The following is a 19,797-nucleotide window of genomic DNA, read 5'->3' as shown; positions in this document are numbered from 1 at the left end:
GGCACCCGTGCTGCAGTACCGTTCCTTGGTCGCTGGGAGGCAGTAGCGAGCGCGGCGTGACACCCCCACCGCGCATGCGCGCCGTTCCACCTGCAGTACCACGTTCCTGTCACCGGGAGGCAGCAGCGAGCACGGGAACGTGCCACTGCGCATGCGCTGCACCCGTGCTGCAGTACCGACCTCTGGTCGCTGGGAGGCAGTAGCGAGCGCGGCTTGGCACCCCACCGCGCATGCGCGCCGTTCCACCTGCAGTACCACGTTCCTGTCACCGGGAGGCAGCAGCGAGCACGGGAACGTGCCACCGCGCATGCGCGGCACCCGTGCTGCAGTACCGATCCTTGGTCGCTGGGAGGCAGTAGCGAGCGCGGCGTGACACCCCCACCGCGCATGCGCGCCGTTCCACCTGCAGTACCGCATTTTGGCCGCCCGGCGGCAGCAGCGAGCACGAGGGCATGCGCCACCCCGCATATACAGCGCCGCACCTGCAGTGCCGCAAGTTGCTCATCAGGGGGCAGCAGCGAGCACGGGGGTCGCGCGCCATCGGGCATGCACGGTTCCCCACCTGCAGTACCGCATTATTGTCGCCCGGCGGCAGCAGCGAGCCGGGCGTCGCGGCGCTCGTTCTGCAGTACCGGCTTTTGATCGCCGGGCAGCAGGAGCGAACGCGGTGTAGCACTCAACTCCGCGTGAGCGGCGCCCCTGCTGCAGTGCTGCGTTTCGGTCGCCGGGCGGCATTGCGAGCGGGGCGGCCTCGCGACAGCGCATTCGCGGCGCTGGAGCTGAAGTACCACATTTTGGTCGCTGGGCGGCAGCAGCAAGGGCAAGGGCATGCGCTCGCGAGGCGCGGCCGCACGGCTTGTCGGGGACCGGGCGCAGCGGGAAGGCCGCAGAAAACCACACGAAACCAGCAACAAAACTACACCTCGTGCCCCACCGCGGGAGCCGCGGCGGTAGCAAGGGCTACGCCGCGCCGCACGCGCCCGAGAGCCATGCGACTGCCCGGCAGCCGCGTCCGCGAAAACTACACCTCCCGGCAAGCACCGGCAGACACAGCACGGCCGCCCGGTCCCCGAGTGACGGAAGACTACACCTCCCGGCATGCTCCGGGGAACAAACATGGCCGACCGGAAGTCCGTATCCCAGGACTACAGCTCCCGGCATGCCGCGGGAGGCAGCCGTCCCCGCTCCCTGACCCTGCGGGGACACCGTTCTCCCCCCGCCGACGCACCCGGAAGCCCCGCCCAGCCCCCAGCGCAGCCCCGCGTTCCCCAGCGTGGCTCCGGACGGCCACTGCCGCCCCGCTCCGAGGCGGCGCGACCCTCCTGCCGGCCTCGCCGCCCCCCTCGCTCAGCGACCGCTCCGCTCCTCCCTTGGCTCACACCGGCCCCTCCACGGCCACCCGGGGCACGGCAGCCCCACCACCAGCCCCACAGCCTGCAGCTACTCTGGCAACACAGCCCCTTTACAGGGAGGGGCCGTCGCCATCAGCCTCACTGCCCGCACCTGGGGCTCCTCTGGCCCAAGCCCAGAGCTGGAGCCCGGCAGGAACAGGCAGCCATCACCCAGCCCCCACCACGCGTCACCCCCTCCCCTGGGCTCCATCACAGCCCCTCGCCCGGTGCAAAGGAAGCGCAAACGCAGCCGTGAGGGCAAAGGAGGCGGCGAGTGTTTATTCAGTCATGCACGTAACAAGTCCCGGGAGCAAGTCTGCTCTGGGGCTTGGAGCCTCCAATGCTCCCCCTGCCCCTGGGACACCTCAGCAGTCATTCCTGGAGCCGTGCTCGTCGGTCCGGCGGGGGACAGACAGTCGGTCGGTCAGCTCCTGGAGCGATGGAACGCTGGGCAGAGGCGGAGGCCACTAGAAAAGAAAAGCGGCAGCCTGTTGGACAGCGGGGGTGTAGTGAGAAAGCATGAGGCAGGGAACAGGACAGCCAAAGAAAGATAGGGACAAGGAGCCTGACAGAGATGGAGAAAGAAGCAACAGGGAGAGAGGAAGGGAGTCAGCAGAAAGAGGGAGAAGGAGCAGGATAGAGACCGATAAAGAAGGGTGGGGAGCAGGATGGAGATGCAGAAAAAAACAGGGATGGGCAGCATGACAGAGAGGGAGGAAACAAGCATAGGGGCAGGGAGCCAGGACAGCGAATGATGGAGGGAAGGGAAGGGGCAAGGGGAACAAACCAAACCAAACCACATAGCTACACGCTACAGGGCAGAGAGGGAAGAATTAAGAAACAGGGACAGGGAGCCAGAAAAAAAAAGAGAGCTGGAGAGCAAAAGGAAGAGCAATGTGTACAGAAAGAAGAGGGGGGAAATTCTAAAATAGGGTCAGAGCCAGAGACAGTGAGATGGAGAAAGGACAAAAGCGACAGGCTACAGGGCGGAGAGGGAGGAATTAACGAATAGGGACAGAGAGCTGGCCAGAGAGAGACGGAGAAAAGCAAAAGATCGCACAGGCAACAGGGCAGAGAGGGAGGAATTAAAAAACCAGGGACAGGGAGCCAGACAGAGAGAAAGGCAGAAATAAAATGGGGAAAAGAGACGGGCCACAGGGCAGAGAGGGAGGAATTGATAAATATGGACAGGGGACCAGACAGAGCACGATCACGACTGAGAACAGAAAAAAACAGCGGTGGGCTACAGGGAAGAGGGAGGAATTAAAGAACAGGGACCGGGAGCCGGACAGAGAGACATGGAGACAGAAAAGAAATAAAACAGCGATGGGCTACAAGATGGATAAGGAGGAAATAAAAAACAGCAGCAGGGAGCTAGCCAAAGAGAGATGGAGAAAGACAAACAAATAGCGTGGGGCTATGGGACAGAGAACGTGGAATTAAAACACAGAGAGGGGGAGCCGGACAGAGAGAGAGACCGAGGCAAAAGTCCAGACAGGCTACAGGGGGCAGAGGGAGGAATGAAAAACTGGGGACAGGGAGGTGGACAGAGAGAGATGGAGATCGCAGGGAATAGCGGCGGGTGCAGGAAGAAGAGGAAGGAATTAATAAATAGGGAGAGGGAGCTGGACAGAGAGGGATGGAGACATGCAAAAATAGCGGCAGGGTACACGGCAGAGAGGAAGACTTAAAAAATGGGGGCAGCGAGACGGACCTAGAGAGATGGAGAAAAGAAAAAAGCGACACAGCAGGCAGGGAGGAATTAAAAAACAGGGACAGGAAGCAAGAAAGAGTGAGCTGGAGAAAGGCGGGGGGGAACCCAAGGGGCACTAGGACAGAGAGGGAGGAATTAGTAAGGGACGGGGACCTGGGAAAGGAAAGGCGGAGAAAGAAACAGAATCGCAACATGCTACAGGGCTGAGAAGGAAGAAACTGAGCAACAGGGACAGGGAGCTGGACAAAGAGAGACGCAGACAGACAAATAATAGCATCGGGCTACAGTGCCAAGAGGGAGAAACTGAAAAATAGAGACCACGAGCCAGAAAAAGGAGAGACACAGAAAGAACAAATCACGATAGGCTACAGGACAGAGAGGGAGGAATTAAAAAAACGGGACTGAGAGCAATCTACAGAGAGACATCGGGGAACGAAAATTAAAAGAGCGACGCATACAAGACAGAGAGGGAGGAATTAAAAACACATAGGGAGCCAGACAGAGACACACAGAGAAAGAAAAAACAGCAATGGGCTCCAAGACAGATAGGGACAAATTAAAAAATCCTGGCAGAGAGCCAGACAGGGAGAGCTGGATGAACAAATGAAATAGCAATGTGGCACAGAGCCAAGAAGGACAAAATTGAAAAACAGGGCCTGGGAGCTGGAAAGAGAAAGCCAGAGAAAGAAAAAAAATACCAATAGGCTCTAAGGCAGAGAAGGAGGAATTTTAAAAATCAGGGTCTTGAGCTGTACCGAGAGAGATGGGGAAACTAAACATGGTGATGGGTAACAGGGCAGAGAGGGAGGAATTAAAGAACAAGGACAGGGAGCTGGACAGAGAGACTGAGAAGGGGAAAAGTCCAAACAGGCTTCCAGAGAGAGAGGGAAGAATTAAAAATTAGAGACAGGGAGTTGGACAGAGAGAGACGGAGAAAGACAAAACTGTGGCGGGCTACTGGAGAAAGGAGAGTTTAAAAATGGGGACAGCAAGACAGACGGAGAAGAAGGGAGAAAGGAGACGCTCTGGGCGACACGGCAGAGAGGGAGGAATGAAGAAAGTGGTACAGGGAGCCAGACAAACTGAGACAAGGAAAGAAGACTAGAGCAACGGGCTAGGGGGCAGAGAGGGAAGACTTAGGAAAACAGGGACAGGGAATAAGACAGAGTGACACGGAGAAAGGACAAAATAGTGATGGGCGACAGGACAGAGGGAGGAATTCAAAATAAGGGGCAGGGAGCAGGAAAAAGAGAGATGGAGAAAGAAATAGACTCGCGACGTGCTACAGGGCCGAGAAGGAAGACCTTGAACAACAGGGACAAGGGGCCGGACACAGAGAGCCAAAGACAGCAAAAATACCGACGGGCTACAGGACAGAGAGGGAGGAACGCAAAAATAGTGGCCGGGAGCCAGACAGAGAGAGACGGAGAAGGAAAAAATAGCCATGGGCTACAGGGCAGAGAGAGAGTGAGGACCTAAAACATGGGGGCAGGGAGCCGCTCAGAGCGAGATGGAGAAAGGAAGTACAGAGGAGCGCGCAAAAAAACCAAAACAAAACAAAAAATCGCATCAGCATGGGAAAGAGGAGGGGCCAGGGAAGGACTGGGATGCAGAAGAGGGGCGACAGGGTCCTGAGGGCCCAGGACTCACCGCAGCTCTCGCTCTCACCTTTGCCAGGAGAATTTGCCAGTTCAAACGCTTCTTTCTCCTGCTCTCGTACCCTCCTCTTCTATAACTCCGGTCGCTTGGCTGTCCTCCACCGAAGAGAATACGTGGGTGTCTTACAGCTCTTACGAGATGAGGCTTCCTAGACACGTAGCCTTGCGCACTACGCGCAGCAGTAGGACAGAGGGAAAGAGAGAGAAAATGATGAGCAGGGAGCAGAACAGATGGATAGGGAGAGAAACTGAATGAGAGGAATAAGGAAGAAGGGAGGGAGAGAAAAAGATAGGGAACAAGCCAGAGGGACTGAGGGAAAAGAACAGGGAGACAGATCAGGACCAAGAGATGGAGAAAGAAAAACCAGCGCTGGGCTGCAGGGTGAGAAAAAGGGCCAGGGAGCAGGACAGAGGGGAATAACGGGGCAGCGACCTGGGCAGGGGGATATAGCGAGACAGGCAGTGGTACGGAGATATACAGACAAAAATGTTAGGGGGAGAATGGAGGACAGAATAAAAGAAAAGGGACAGGGAGCGGGGCAGAGATGGAGAAAGAAACATTCGAGGCAGAGAAAGAGGGACAGGTAAGACGACAGATAATTGGAGGAAGAAAGGAAAGGGAACAGCACAGAAGGTCACAGACAAAAAGAGAGGGATGGCAGAAAGAGAAAAAGAAGACAAGGGAAAAGGACGGAGGAGCAGAGAGAAAAAGGTATGGGGAAAAGGACAGAGGTGGAGAAAACAAAGAAAGATTGGAGGCAGAACAAAGAGAAAGACTGACAAGGACAGGGAGCAGGACAAAGGGACGGAGGAGGGAAAAAATAGTGACGGGCAGCGAATAGGACACAGGAAGAGAGAGAGAAAGAGCAAGAAGAGCAAGAGACGGAGAATGACAGAAGGATGTAGAGAAAGACCAGGACACGGAAAAGGGGGGGCTGGGGGGGGACACACATCAGAAGGGCAGAAAGAAAAAAAGGAGAGGGGTGGAGAGCAAGACAGTGTGATAGGGAGAGACGGAGGGAGGGGCGGGGGGGGGGACGGGGACACGCAAGGATAGAGAAAAACAGACCTACAAGGAAGAGGAAAGAACGACAGAGCGAGAAAGGGGAGGATGGGGAGCAGGAGAGAGAGACAGAGAACAAAAAATGCGATGGGCGGAAGAACAGAAATACAGAGAATTCAAAAAATACTTCTAGGGAGCAGGACAGAGGGATACAGCAAGACGAAAAAAATCAACAGGGAGAAGGACGGGTAACACACAGAAGGACACACACAGGGAGCGAGAGGGAGGGGACACAGAGCAGGACAGAGGGATGAAGAGAGACCAAAAAAAGGGACAGGTAGAAAAGCAGAGTAATCAAGAGAGGGGAAAAAAAACAGAAAGGGAACTGGAGAGAGATGAGCAGCAGGACAGAGAGATGGAGAAAGAAAAAACAGCAACAAGGTCAGGGGGAGAGAGAGAGAGAGAGAGGCAAAGAGAGGGACGGGGACCAGGACAGTGGGATATAAACAGGGAGGGACAGGGAGCGCGGGACACAGGATTGCAGAGAGAAAGGTACAGGGAAGTGGAAAGAATGCCAGAGGGAACAAGAGAGGGGTGGGGAGCAGGTGAGAGAGCTGGAGAAAGAAAAATACTGCTGGGGAGCAGGACAGGAGGACAGAGCCGAAAGAGACGATGCAGACAGCAAAAACAACGACAGGCAACAGGACAGAGGGACTGACAGAGAAGTAAGGGACAGGGAGCAGGACAGAGGAGTGGGAGGAAAAAATACTGGTGAACAAGACAAAGGGATGCAAAGAAAAAGAAGGAGGGAAAAGGAAGGAGGGAGACAGAGGGAAAGATGGGGATAGAGCGCGGGACACGAAGAGACCAAAAGCAGGGCAAGGAACAGGACAGAGGGACTGGGGATCGGGGGCAGGGACAGATGCAGATTAAGACAAAGAGATGGAGAAGGGGGAAAAAAGAAACCGCTGAGGGGCTGCTGGACAGAGACGAAGGAAGAAAAAGCAGGGCCAGAGTAGGGAAGAGAGAAAGGAAAAAAGGGACAGCTGGCTGGACAGGGGGATATAACCAGAAACAATGAGACAGGCAGTGGGACAGAGCGATAAAGGCAGAATAACCAGGGAGAGGAAGGAGGACAGATGGACAGCGAGAGGAAAAAAGGGGCAGGGAACGGGACCGAGAGGTGGAGGAAGAAGCATTAGGGGCAGAGGGATAGAGAGAGGGAAATACAGGTTGGAGGAAGGACAGAGGGACAGAGAGAGAAAGAGAGTGACAGAACTTGGACAGAGAGGAGGAGCAAGAAAAAACAGTGACAAGAAGCAGGCCAGAGGCAGGGGGGCAGGGGGAAGGAAGGACAGGAGGAAGGAGAGAGGGATACAGAAAACAAGTGAGGGACAGGGAGCAAGAAAATGGGATACAGAGAAAAACAGGGATGGGGAGCAGGACATCGGGATAGAGAGCAAGCGAGAGCAACAGGGAGAATGACAGGGAGATGGAGCCAGAGGAAAAACAGGGACCAAAAGCAGGACAGAGAAATGGAAAAGGAAAATTAGGGATGGGGAGCAGGACAGAGGAATGGAGAGACAACGAGGGACGCAAGGATAACAACAGAGAGAGAGGGAGAGAGGGAGGGAGGGAGGGAGGGATGGGGATCTGCATAAAGGTGTATGGAGAAAGAAAGAGAAGAATGGGGAGCAGGGCAGAGAAATGAAGAAAGAAAATACGGTGATGAGGAACAGGACAGAAGACTAGAAAGAGAAAATGATGGGCAGGGAGCAGAACAGACGGATTGGGAGAGAAATTGAATGAGAGGAATAAGGAAGGAGGGAGGGAGAGAAAAAGATAGGGAACAAGCCAGAGGAACTGAGGGAAAAGAAGAGGGAGACAGATCAGGATAAAGAGACGGAGAAAGAAAAAACAGTGACGGACTGCAGGATGAGAAAAAGGGCCAGGGAGCAGGACAGAGGGGAATAACGGGGCAGCGAGCTGGGCAGGGGGATATAGCGAGACAGGCAGTGGTACGGAGATATACAGACAAAAATGTTAGGGGGAGAATGGAGGACAGAATAAAAGAAAAGGGACAGGGAGCGGGGCAGAGATGGAGAAAGAAACATTCGAGGCAGAGAAAGAGGGACAGGTAAGACAACAGATAACTGGAGGAAGAGAGAGGAAGAGAGAGGAAGAGAGAGGAAGAGAGAGGAAGAGAGAGGAAGAGAGAGGAAGAGAGAGGAAGAGAGAGGAAGAGAGAGGAAGAGAGAGGAAGAGAGAGGAGGGAACAGCACAGAAGGTCACAGACAAAAAGAGAGGGATGGCAGAAAGAGAAAAAGAAGACAAGGGAAAAGGACTGAGGAGCAGAGAGAAAAAGGTACGGGGAAAAGGACAGAGGTGGAGAAAACAAAGACAGGCTAGAGGCAGAACAAAGAGAAAGATTGACAAGGACAGGGAGCAGGACAAAGGGATGGAGGAGGAAAAAAAATAGTGATGGACAGCGAATAGGACAGAGGAAGAGAGAGAGAAAGAGAAATAAACAAAGAAACAAAGAAATAAAGAAATAAAAATCACAGCAGCGTGGGAAAGAGGGGGGGCCAGGGGAGGGGCAGGGAGGGCCCAGGACTCACCGCAGCGCTCGCTCTCGGCGCTGCCAGGAGAATTTGCCAGTTCGGACGCTTCTTTCTCCTTCCCTCCTCCCTTCCTCTTCCGTAACTCTGGTCGCTTGGCTGTCCTCCACCTAAGAGAATACATGGGTGTCTTACAGCTCTCACAAGATGAGGCTTCCTAGACATGTAGCCTCGCTCACTCACGCACTACGTGGCCGTACCATGCTGCTGGTGACGCATACAGACCCTGCGGTGCATGTGGGCAGCCTGACCTGCTGCGGACTGCAAAGAAGGATCCTTCCTCACCCGGAGAGGCAGGCTGTCTCTTGCCTGCAGCGGGAGGCAGCTGCCACCTGGATGTCCTTCAGTTTCTTCTTCTTAACCTTTCTCTGGCCTCTCCAGCTTCAGCTGCGGCAGCTCCTGTCCACAGCCAGTAAGCGCTCCGCCTGTCCCTTTTCGCCCCCACGCCGCGAGGAAAGCGAGGCCGGGCAGACAACCCACGCAAGCCTGAGGCAGGTGCAGTCAACGGCATCCCCAAGGGAGGAATGGAAAACTGCGTCCTCAGCACGGCCTCTGGGAGAGGGAAAGAAGAAGCAGCACCCGTTATTACCGTAGATGGCCCCTGGCCAGACCCCCTGCTTCCGCAGGGGCTTCTGGAGATGCCGCTCTTTCCTCGCGCTGGTAACGGCACCCGCGTTAAGGGAGAATCACGCACATTCGAGGGCCAGCTTGCGGCCTTCACTACGGGGCTTGGGGGCGGCCTGGGGCTATGGGACAGGCTTCAGGGGAAGTGCTGGAGCTGGGGGCAGCTACACAGAGCGAGCGGGGCCGGGGGAGGCTCAGAGGGAGCTCTGGTGAGTTGGGCAGGTGCCCTGCGCCTGGGAGGGTGTCCACCTCCTTCCCCTCTTCCCTTCTGTCAGCTCTCGGGTAAGTCCCTGGGGCTGACCTGACCCGGCTCGCCTGCAGTGGATCGGGAGCCTGCCGCAGCAGGCGGTTTGAAGCTTCCCGTCCCGCCACCCTCGGGCAGCCACCGGGCAAGAGACACGCGCCGAAGGGGCTCACTCACCTCACCGGTTGCCAGCGCGCCGCCATGCTGCTGCCGGGCAGTGCGCATGCGCAGGACGCCGACGGCGCGCCGGAGGGATCAGAGCCGGCGTGCGATCGCCGGGCTGCAGTACCGCATTTCGGCCACCAGGGGCAGCAGGGAAGGCGGCGGCGGCGCTGCTGCGTACCGGGGCAGCGGCGGCGCTGCAGTACCGGGCTGCGGCCACCAGGCGGCAGCAGCAGGGAGAGCCCGCCGGGCGGCGCGTGCCCGGGGCCGGCACCGGCGCCGCAGTCCCGCGCTTTGCGCGCCGAGCGGCCGCCGACGCTGCGCACGTGGGGCGGCAGCGGCGTTTCCTTACCGGGAGGCAGCAACGAGCGCGGCGGCATCGCCTCGCGAGCACCGCAGCGTCGCATCGCCGTTACCGGCGGACGGCAACGTGGAGCGCGGTGGCGCCGCCGCCCATGCGCAGCGCCTACCCGCAGTACCGCTCCTTGGTTGTCGGGCGGCAACAGCGAACGCAGCGGGGGCGCGCACCACCGCCCATGTGCGGCACCCGTGCTGCAGTACCGCATCTTGGTCTCTGGGCGGCAGCAGCGAGAGCGCAGTTTAGCGACCCACCCACCGCGCGCCACTGCGCATGCGTAGCACCCGGGCTGCACTACCGCGCTTCGGTTGCCCGGCGGCAGCAGCCAGCGCGGCAGCGTGCTCAAGCGCACATGCGCGGCGCCCGTTCTGCAGTACCGACTTTTGGTCACCAGGTGGCGGCAGCATGCGCGGCGCTCTACCTGCAGTACCACGTTCCTGTCACCGGGAGGCAGCAGCGAGCACGGGAACGAGCCACCGCGCATGCGCGGCACCCGAGCTGCAGTACCGACCTCTGGTCGCTGGGAGGCAGTAGCGAGCGCGGCGTGACACTCCCACCGCGCATGCGCGCCGTTCCACCTGCAGTACCACGTTCCTGTCACCGGGAGGCAGCAGCGAGCACGGGAACGTGCCACTGCGCATGCGCTGCACCCGTGCTGCAGTACCGACCTCTGGTCGCTGGGAGGCAGTAGCGAGCGCGGCTTGGCACCCCACCGCGCATGCGCGCCGTTCCACCTGCAGTACCACGTTCCTGTCACCGGGAGGCAGCAGCGAGCACGGGAACGTGCCACCGCGCATGCGCGGCACCCGTGCTGCAGTACCGTTCCTTGGTCGCTGGGAGGCAGTAGCGAGCGCGGCGTGACACCCCCACCGCGCATGCGCGCCGTTCCACCTGCAGTACCACGTTCCTGTCACCGGGAGGCAGCAGCGAGCACGGGAACGTGCCACCGCGCATGCGCGGCACCCGTGCTGCAGTACCGACCTCTGGTCGCTGGGAGGCAGTAGCGAGCGCGGCTTGGCACCCCACCGCGCATGCGCGCCGTTCCACCTGCAGTACCACGTTCCTGTCACCGGGAGGCAGCAGCGAGCACGGGAACGTGCCACCGCGCATGCGCGGCACCCGTGCTGCAGTACCGATCCTTGGTCGCTGGGAGGCAGTAGCGAGCGCGGCGTGACACCCCCACCGCGCATGCGCGCCGTTCCACCTGCAGTACCACGTTCCTGTCACCGGGAGGCAGCAGCGAGCACGGGAACGTGCCACCGCGCATGCGCGGCACCCGTGCTGCAGTACCGATCCTTGGTCGCTGGGAGGCAGTAGCGAGCGCGGCGTGACACCCCCACCGCGCATGCGCGCCGTTCCACCTGCAGTACCACGTTCCTGTCACCGGGAGGCAGCAGCGAGCACGGGAACGTGCCAATGCGCATGCGCGGCACCCGTGCTGCAGTACCGATCCTTGGTCGCTGGGAGGCAGTAGCGAGCGCGGCGTGACACCCCCACCGCGCATGCGCGCCGTTCCACCTGCAGTACCGGATTTTGGCCGCCCGGCGGCAGCAGCGAGCACGAGGGCATGCGCCACCCCGCATATACAGCGCCGCACCTGCAGTGCCGCAAGTTGCTCATCAGGGGGCAGCAGCGAGCACGGGGGGGGTCGCGCGCCATCGGGCATGCACGGTTCCCCACCTGCAGTACCGCATTATTGTCGCCCGGCGGCAGCAGCGAGCCGGGCGTCGCGGCGCTCGTTCTGCAGTACCGGCTTTTGATCGCCGGGCAGCAGGAGCGAACGCGGTGTAGCACTCAACTCCGCGTGAGCGGCGCCCCTGCTGCAGTGCTGCGTTTCGGTCGCCGGGCGGCATTGCGAGCGGGGCGGCCTCGCGACAGCGCATTCGCGGCGCTGGAGCTGAAGTACCACATTTTGGTCGCTGGGCGGCAGCAGCAAGGGCAGGGGCATGCGCTCGCGAGGCGCGGCCGCACGGCTTGTCGGGGACCGGGCGCAGCGGGAAGGCCGCAGAAAACCACACGAAACCAGCAACAAAACTACACCTCGTGCCCCACCGCGGGAGCCGCGGCGGTAGCAAGGGCTACGCCGCGCCGCACGCGCCCGAGAGCCATGCGACTGCCCGGCAGCCGCGTCCGCGAAAACTACACCTCCCGGCAAGCACCGGCAGACACAGCACGGCCGCCCGGTCCCCGAGTGACGGAAGACTACACCTCCCGGCATGCTCCGGGGAACAAACATGGCCGACCGGAAGTCCGTATCCCAGGACTACAGCTCCCGGCATGCCGCGGGAGGCAGCCGTCCCCGCTCCCTGACCCTGCGGGGACACCGTTCTCCCCCCGCCGACGCACCCGGAAGCCCCGCCCAGCCCCCAGCGCAGCCCCGCGTTCCCCAGCGTGGCTCCGGACGGCCACTGCCGCCCCGCTCCGAGGCGGCGCGACCCTCCTGCCGGCCTCGCCGCCCCCCTCGCTCAGCGACCGCTCCGCTCCTCCCTTGGCTCACACCGGCCCCTCCACGGCCACCCGGGGCACGGCAGCCCCACCACCAGCCCCACAGCCTGCAGCTACTCTGGCAACACGGCCCCTTTACAGGGAGGGGCCGTCGCCATCAGCCTCACTGCCCGCACCTGGGGCTCCTCTGGCCCAAGCCCAGAGCTGGAGCCCGGCAGGAACAGGGAGCCATCACCCAGCCCCCACCACGCGTCACCCCCTCCCCTGGGCTCCATCACAGCCCCTCGCCCGGTGCAAAGGAAGCGCAAACGCAGCCGTGAGGGCAAAGGAGGCGGCGAGTGTTTATTCAGTCATGCACGTAACAAGTCCCGGGAGCAAGTCTGCTCTGGGGCTTGGAGCCTCCAATGCTCCCCCTGCCCCTGGGACACCTCAGCAGTCATTCCTGGAGCCGTGCTCGTCGGTCCGGCGGGGGACAGACAGTCGGTCGGTCAGCTCCTGGAGCGATGGAACGCTGGGCAGAGGCGGAGGCCACTAGAAAAGAAAAGCGGCAGCCTGTTGGACAGCGGGGGTGTAGTGAGAAAGCATGAGGCAGGGAACAGGACAGCCAAAGAAAGATAGGGACAAGGAGCCTGACAGAGATGGAGAAAGAAGCAACAGGGAGAGAGAGAGGAAGGGAGTCAGCAGAAAGAGGGAGAAGGAGCAGGACAGAGACCGATAAAGAAGGGTGGGGAGCAGGATGGAGATGCAGAAAAAAACAGGGATGGGCAGCATGACAGAGAGGGAGGAAACAAGCATAGGGGCAGGGAGCCAGGACAGCAAAGGATGGAGGGAAGGGGCGGGGCAAGGGGAACAACACAAAACAAACCACATAGCTACACGCTACAGGGCAGAGAGGGAAGAATTAAGAAACAGGGACAGGGAGCCAGAAAAAAAAAGAGAGCTGGAGAGCAAAAGGAAGAGCAATGTGTACAGAAAGAAGAGGGGGGAAATTCTAAAATAGGGTCAGAGCCAGAGACAGTGAGATGGAGAAAGGACAAAAGCGACAGGCTACAGGGCGGAGAGGGAGGAATTAACGAATAGGGACAGAGAGCTGGCCAGAGAGAGACGGAGAAAAGCAAAAGATCGCACAGGCAACAGGGCAGAGAGGGAGGAATTAAAAAACCAGGGACAGGGAGCCAGACAGAGAGAAAGGCAGAAATAAAATGGGGAAAAGAGACGGGCCACAGGGCAGAGAGGGAGGAATTAAAAAAACGGGACTGAGAGCAATCTACAGAGAGACATCGGGGAACGAAAATTAAAAGAGCGACGCATACAAGACAGAGAGGGAGGAATTAAAAACACATAGGGAGCCAGACAGAGACACACAGAGAAAGAAAAAACAGCAATGGGCTCCAAGACAGATAGGGACAAATTAAAAAATCCTGGCAGAGAGCCAGACAGGGAGAGCTGGATGAACAAATGAAATAGCAATGTGGCACAGAGCCAAGAAGGACAAAATTGAAAAACAGGGCCTGGGAGCTGGAAAGAGAAAGCCAGAGAAAGAAAAAAAATACCAATAGGCTCTAAGGCAGAGAAGGAGGAATTTTAAAAATCAGGGTCTTGAGCTGTACCGAGAGAGATGGGGAAACTAAACATGGTGATGGGTAACAGGGCAGAGAGGGAGGAATTAAAGAACAAGGACAGGGAGCTGGACAGAGAGACTGAGAAGGGGAAAAGTCCAAACAGGCTTCCAGAGAGAGAGGGAAGAATTAAAAATTAGAGACAGGGAGTTGGACAGAGAGAGACGGAGAAAGACAAAACTGTGGCGGGCTACTGGAGAAAGGAGAGTTTAAAAATGGGGACAGCAAGACAGACGGAGAAGAAGGGAGAAAGGAGACGCTCTGGGCGACACGGCAGAGAGGGAGGAATGAAGAAAGTGGTACAGGGAGCCAGACAAACTGAGACAAGGAAAGAAGACTAGAGCAACGGGCTAGGGGGCAGAGAGGGAAGACTTAGGAAAACAGGGACAGGGAATAAGACAGAGTGACACGGAGAAAGGACAAAATAGTGATGGGCGACAGGACAGAGGGAGGAATTCAAAATAAGGGGCAGGGAGCAGGAAAAAGAGAGATGGAGAAAGAAATAGACTCGCGACGTGCTACAGGGCCGAGAAGGAAGACCTTGAACAACAGGGACAAGGGGCCGGACACAGAGAGCCAAAGACAGCAAAAATACCGACGGGCTACAGGACAGAGAGGGAGGAACGCAAAAATAGTGGCCGGGAGCCAGACAGAGAGAGACGGAGAAGGAAAAAATAGCCATGGGCTACAGGGCAGAGAGAGAGTGAGGACCTAAAACATGGGGGCAGGGAGCCGCTCAGAGCGAGATGGAGAAAGGAAGTACAGAGGAGCGCGCAAAAAAACCAAAACAAAACAAAAAATCGCATCAGCATGGGAAAGAGGAGGGGCCAGGGAAGGACTGGGATGCAGAAGAGGGGCGACAGGGTCCTGAGGGCCCAGGACTCACCGCAGCTCTCGCTCTCACCTTTGCCAGGAGAATTTGCCAGTTCAAACGCTTCTTTCTCCTGCTCTCGTACCCTCCTCTTCTATAACTCCGGTCGCTTGGCTGTCCTCCACCGAAGAGAATACGTGGGTGTCTTACAGCTCTTACGAGATGAGGCTTCCTAGACACGTAGCCTTGCGCACTACGCGCAGCAGTAGGACAGAGGGAAAGAGAGAGAAAATGATGAGCAGGGAGCAGAACAGATGGATAGGGAGAGAAACTGAATGAGAGGAATAAGGAAGAAGGGAGGGAGAGAAAAAGATAGGGAACAAGCCAGAGGGACTGAGGGAAAAGAACAGGGAGACAGATCAGGACCAAGAGATGGAGAAAGAAAAACCAGCGCTGGGCTGCAGGGTGAGAAAAAGGGCCAGGGAGCAGGACAGAGGGGAATAACGGGGCAGCGACCTGGGCAGGGGGATATAGCGAGACAGGCAGTGGTACGGAGATATACAGACAAAAATGTTAGGGGGAGAATGGAGGACAGAATAAAAGAAAAGGGACAGGGAGCGGGGCAGAGATGGAGAAAGAAACATTCGAGGCAGAGAAAGAGGGACAGGTAAGACGACAGATAATTGGAGGAAGAAAGGAAAGGGAACAGCACAGAAGGTCACAGACAAAAAGAGAGGGATGGCAGAAAGAGAAAAAGAAGACAAGGGAAAAGGACGGAGGAGCAGAGAGAAAAAGGTATGGGGAAAAGGACAGAGGTGGAGAAAACAAAGAAAGATTGGAGGCAGAACAAAGAGAAAGACTGACAAGGACAGGGAGCAGGACAAAGGGACGGAGGAGGGAAAAAATAGTGACGGGCAGCGAATAGGACACAGGAAGAGAGAGAGAAAGAGCAAGAAGAGCAAGAGACGGAGAATGACAGAAGGATGTAGAGAAAGACCAGGACACGGAAAAGGGGGGGCTGGGGGGGGACACACATCAGAAGGGCAGAAAGAAAAAAAGGAGAGGGGTGGAGAGCAAGACAGTGTGATAGGGAGAGACGGAGGGAGGGGCGGGGGGGGGGACGGGGACACGCAAGGATAGAGAAAAACAGACCTACAAGGAAGAGGAAAGAACGACAGAGCGAGAAAGGGGAGGATGGGGAGCAGGAGAGAGAGACAGAGAACAAAAAATGCGATGGGCGGAAGAACAGAAATACAGAGAATTCAAAAAATACTTCTAGGGAGCAGGACAGAGGGATACAGCAAGACGAAAAAAATCAACAGGGAGAAGGACGGGTAACACACAGAAGGACACACACAGGGAGCGAGAGGGAGGGGACACAGAGCAGGACAGAGGGATGAAGAGAGACCAAAAAAAGGGACAGGTAGAAAAGCAGAGTAATCAAGAGAGGGGAAAAAAAACAGAAAGGGAACTGGAGAGAGATGAGCAGCAGGACAGAGAGATGGAGAAAGAAAAAACAGCAACAAGGTCAGGGGGGGAGAGAGAGAGAGAGAGGCAAAGAGAGGGACGGGGACCAGGACAGTGGGATATAAACAGGGAGGGACAGGGAGCGCGGGACACAGGATTGCAGAGAGAAAGGTACAGGGAAGTGGAAAGAATGCCAGAGGGAACAAGAGAGGGGTGGGGAGCAGGTGAGAGAGCTGGAGAAAGAAAAATACTGCTGGGGAGCAGGACAGGAGGACAGAGCCGAAAGAGACGATGCAGACAGCAAAAACAACGACAGGCAACAGGACAGAGGGACTGACAGAGAAGTAAGGGACAGGGAGCAGGACAGAGGAGTGGGAGGAAAAAATACTGGTGAACAAGACAAAGGGATGCAAAGAAAAAGAAGGAGGGAAAAGGAAGGAGGGAGACAGAGGGAAAGATGGGGATAGAGCGCGGGACACGAAGAGACCAAAAGCAGGGCAAGGAACAGGACAGAGGGACTGGGGATCGGGGGCAGGGACAGATGCAGATTAAGACAAAGAGATGGAGAAGGGGGAAAAAAGAAACCGCTGAGGGGCTGCTGGACAGAGACGAAGGAAGAAAAAGCAGGGCCAGAGTAGGGAAGAGAGAAAGGAAAAAAGGGACAGCTGGCTGGACAGGGGGATATAACCAGAAACAATGAGACAGGCAGTGGGACAGAGCGATAAAGGCAGAATAACCAGGGAGAGGAAGGAGGACAGATGGACAGCGAGAGGAAAAAAGGGGCAGGGAACGGGACCGAGAGGTGGAGGAAGAAGCATTAGGGGCAGAGGGATAGAGAGAGGGAAATACAGGTTGGAGGAAGGACAGAGGGACAGAGAGAGAAAGAGAGTGACAGAACTTGGACAGAGAGGAGGAGCAAGAAAAAACAGTGACAAGAAGCAGGCCAGAGGCAGGGGGGCAGGGGGAAGGAAGGACAGGAGGAAGGAGAGAGGGATACAGAAAACAAGTGAGGGACAGGGAGCAAGAAAATGGGATACAGAGAAAAACAGGGATGGGGAGCAGGACATCGGGATAGAGAGCAAGCGAGAGCAACAGGGAGAATGACAGGGAGATGGAGCCAGAGGAAAAACAGGGACCAAAAGCAGGACAGAGAAATGGAAAAGGAAAATTAGGGATGGGGAGCAGGACAGAGGAATGGAGAGACAACGAGGGACGCAAGGATAACAACAGAGAGAGAGGGAGAGAGGGAGGGAGGGAGGGAGGGATGGGGATCTGCATAAAGGTGTATGGAGAAAGAAAGAGAAGAATGGGGAGCAGGGCAGAGAAATGAAGAAAGAAAATACGGTGATGAGGAACAGGACAGAAGACTAGAAAGAGAAAATGATGGGCAGGGAGCAGAACAGACGGATTGGGAGAGAAATTGAATGAGAGGAATAAGGAAGGAGGGAGGGAGAGAAAAAGATAGGGAACAAGCCAGAGGAACTGAGGGAAAAGAAGAGGGAGACAGATCAGGATAAAGAGACGGAGAAAGAAAAAACAGTGACGGACTGCAGGATGAGAAAAAGGGCCAGGGAGCAGGACAGAGGGGAATAACGGGGCAGCGAGCTGGGCAGGGGGATATAGCGAGACAGGCAGTGGTACGGAGATATACAGACAAAAATGTTAGGGGGAGAATGGAGGACAGAATAAAAGAAAAGGGACAGGGAGCGGGGCAGAGATGGAGAAAGAAACATTCGAGGCAGAGAAAGAGGGACAGGTAAGACAACAGATAACTGGAGGAAGAGAGAGGAAGAGAGAGGAAGAGAGAGGAAGAGAGAGGAGGAGAGAGGAGGAGAGAGGAGGAGAGAGGAGGAGAGAGGAGGAGAGAGGAGGAGAGAGGAGGAGAGAGGAGGAGAGAGGAGGAGAGAGGAGGAGAGAGGAGGAGAGAGGAGGAGAGAGGAGGAGAGAGGAGGAGAGAGGAGGAGAGAGGAGGAGAGAGGAGGAGAGAGGAGGGAACAGCACAGAAGGTCACAGACAAAAAGAGAGGGATGGCAGAAAGAGAAAAAGAAGACAAGGGAAAAGGACTGAGGAGCAGAGAGAAAAAGGTACGGGGAAAAGGACAGAGGTGGAGAAAACAAAGACAGGCTAGAGGCAGAACAAAGAGAAAGACTGACAAGGACAGGGAGCAGGACAAAGGGATGGAGGAGGAAAAAAAATAGTGATGGACAGCGAATAGGACAGAGGAAGAGAGAGAGAAAGAGAAATAAACAAAGAAACAAAGAAATAAAGAAATAAAAATCACAGCAGCGTGGGAAAGAGGGGGGGCCAGGGGAGGGGCAGGGAGGGCCCAGGACTCACCGCAGCGCTCGCTCTCGGCGCTGCCAGGAGAATTTGCCAGTTCGGACGCTTCTTTCTCCTTCCCTCCTCCCTTCCTCTTCCGTAACTCTGGTCGCTTGGCTGTCCTCCACCTAAGAGAATACATGGGTGTCTTACAGCTCTCACAAGATGAGGCTTCCTAGACATGTAGCCTCGCTCACTCACGCACTACGTGGCCGTACCATGCTGCTGGTGACGCATACAGACCCTGCGGTGCATGTGGGCAGCCTGACCTGCTGCGGACTGCAAAGAAGGATCCTTCCTCACCCGGAGAGGCAGGCTGTCTCTTGCCTGCAGCGGGAGGCAGCTGCCACCTGGATGTCCTTCAGTTTCTTCTTCTTAACCTTTCTCTGGCCTCTCCAGCTTCAGCTGCGGCAGCTCCTGTCCACAGCCAGTAAGCGCTCCGCCTGTCCCTTTTCGCCCCCACGCCGCGAGGAAAGCGAGGCCGGGCAGACAACCCACGCAAGCCTGAGGCAGGTGCAGTCAACGGCATCCCCAAGGGAGGAATGGAAAACTGCGTCCTCAGCACGGCCTCTGGGAGAGGGAAAGAAGAAGCAGCACCCGTTATTACCGTAGACGGCCCCTGGCCAGACCCCCTGCTTCCGCAGGGGCTTCTGGAGATGCCGCTCTTTCCTCGCGCTGGTAACGGCACCCGCGTTAAGGGAGAATCACGCACATTCGAGGGCCAGCTTGCGGCCTTCACTACGGGGCTTGGGGGCGGCCTGGGGCTATGGGACAGGCTTCAGGGGAAGTGCTGGAGCTGGGGGCAGCTACACAGAGCGAGCGGGGCCGGGGGAGGCTCAGAGGGAGCTCTGGTGAGTTGGGCAGGTGCCCTGCGCCTGGGAGGGTGTCCACCTCCTTCCCCTCTTCCCTTCTGTCAGCTCTCGGGTAAGTCCCTGGGGCTGACCTGACCCGGCTCGCCTGCAGTGGATCGGGAGCCTGCCGCAGCAGGCGGTTTGAAGCTTCCCGTCCCGCCACCCTCGGGCAGCCATCGGGCAAGAGACACGCGCCGAAGGGGCTCACTCACCTCACCGGTTGCCAGCGCGCCGCCATGCTGCTGCCGGGCAGTGCGCATGCGCAGGACGCCGACGGCGCGCCGGAGGGATCAGAGCCGGCGTGCGATCGCCGGGCTGCAGTACCGCATTTCGGCCACCAGGGGCAGCAGGGAAGGCGGCGGCGGCGCTGCTGCGTACCGGGGCAGCGGCGGCGCTGCAGTACCGGGCTGCGGCCACCAGGCGGCAGCAGCAGGGAGAGCCCGCCGGGCGGCGCGTGCCCGGGGCCGGCACCGGCGCCGCAGTCCCGCGCTTTGCGCGCCGAGCGGCCGCCGA

At 57.7% G+C, this 19,797-nt stretch overlaps 1 protein-coding gene and 1 long non-coding RNA gene across 6 annotated transcripts; both read right to left on the bottom strand.

The window, feature by feature from the left end:
* Window positions 1–1,644: 1,644 nt before the first annotated feature.
* LOC143159935 (uncharacterized) lies at window positions 1,645–19,555 on the bottom strand. 3 transcript variants are annotated; one of them, XR_012995285.1, is made up of 6 exons: window positions 19,497–19,555; window positions 18,652–19,003; window positions 18,452–18,561; window positions 14,741–14,900; window positions 4,774–4,933; window positions 1,645–1,858 (listed from the first exon to the last, which is right to left on the bottom strand). It is a non-coding gene; the product is annotated as an uncharacterized LOC143159935 (long non-coding RNA). The 3 variants fall into 3 exon arrangements; XR_012995284.1 differs by lacking the exons at window positions 18,452–18,561; window positions 18,652–19,003; window positions 19,497–19,555 and having other exon boundaries at window positions 14,741–15,639; XR_012995286.1 differs by lacking the exons at window positions 1,645–1,858; window positions 4,774–4,933; window positions 18,452–18,561; window positions 18,652–19,003; window positions 19,497–19,555 and adding an exon at window positions 12,535–12,748 and having other exon boundaries at window positions 14,741–15,655.
* Window positions 5,797–9,488, bottom strand: LOC143159934 (uncharacterized). Of its 3 annotated transcripts, XM_076337511.1 has the most exons (4): window positions 9,430–9,488; window positions 8,585–8,936; window positions 8,385–8,494; window positions 5,797–8,171 (listed from the first exon to the last, which is right to left on the bottom strand). In XM_076337511.1, the coding sequence occupies exons 2-4, from the start codon at window positions 8,585–8,587 to the stop codon at window positions 7,316–7,318; spliced, it is 969 nt and encodes a 322-aa protein (XP_076193626.1). In that variant the 5' UTR covers window positions 8,588–8,936; window positions 9,430–9,488; the 3' UTR covers window positions 5,797–7,315. The 3 variants fall into 3 exon arrangements, with proteins under 3 accessions (XP_076193626.1, XP_076193624.1, XP_076193625.1); XM_076337509.1 differs by lacking the exon at window positions 9,430–9,488 and having other exon boundaries at window positions 8,585–9,422; XM_076337510.1 differs by lacking the exons at window positions 8,585–8,936; window positions 9,430–9,488 and having other exon boundaries at window positions 8,385–8,577.
* Window positions 19,556–19,797: the final 242 nt, after the last annotated feature.

This window comes from Aptenodytes patagonicus, chromosome 4 (genome assembly GCF_965638725.1).
Source record: "Aptenodytes patagonicus chromosome 4, bAptPat1.pri.cur, whole genome shotgun sequence".
Lineage (NCBI taxonomy): Eukaryota > Metazoa > Chordata > Aves > Sphenisciformes > Spheniscidae > Aptenodytes > Aptenodytes patagonicus.
This window is presented reverse-complemented; position numbering and strand designations above follow the sequence as displayed.

What these genes read in the sequence shown, in the direction of transcription:
- LOC143159934 (XM_076337509.1), bottom strand. Translation starts at nt 7,425, where the DNA reads ATGCAGATCCCCATCCCTCCCTCCCTCCCTCCCTCTCTCCCTCTCTCT.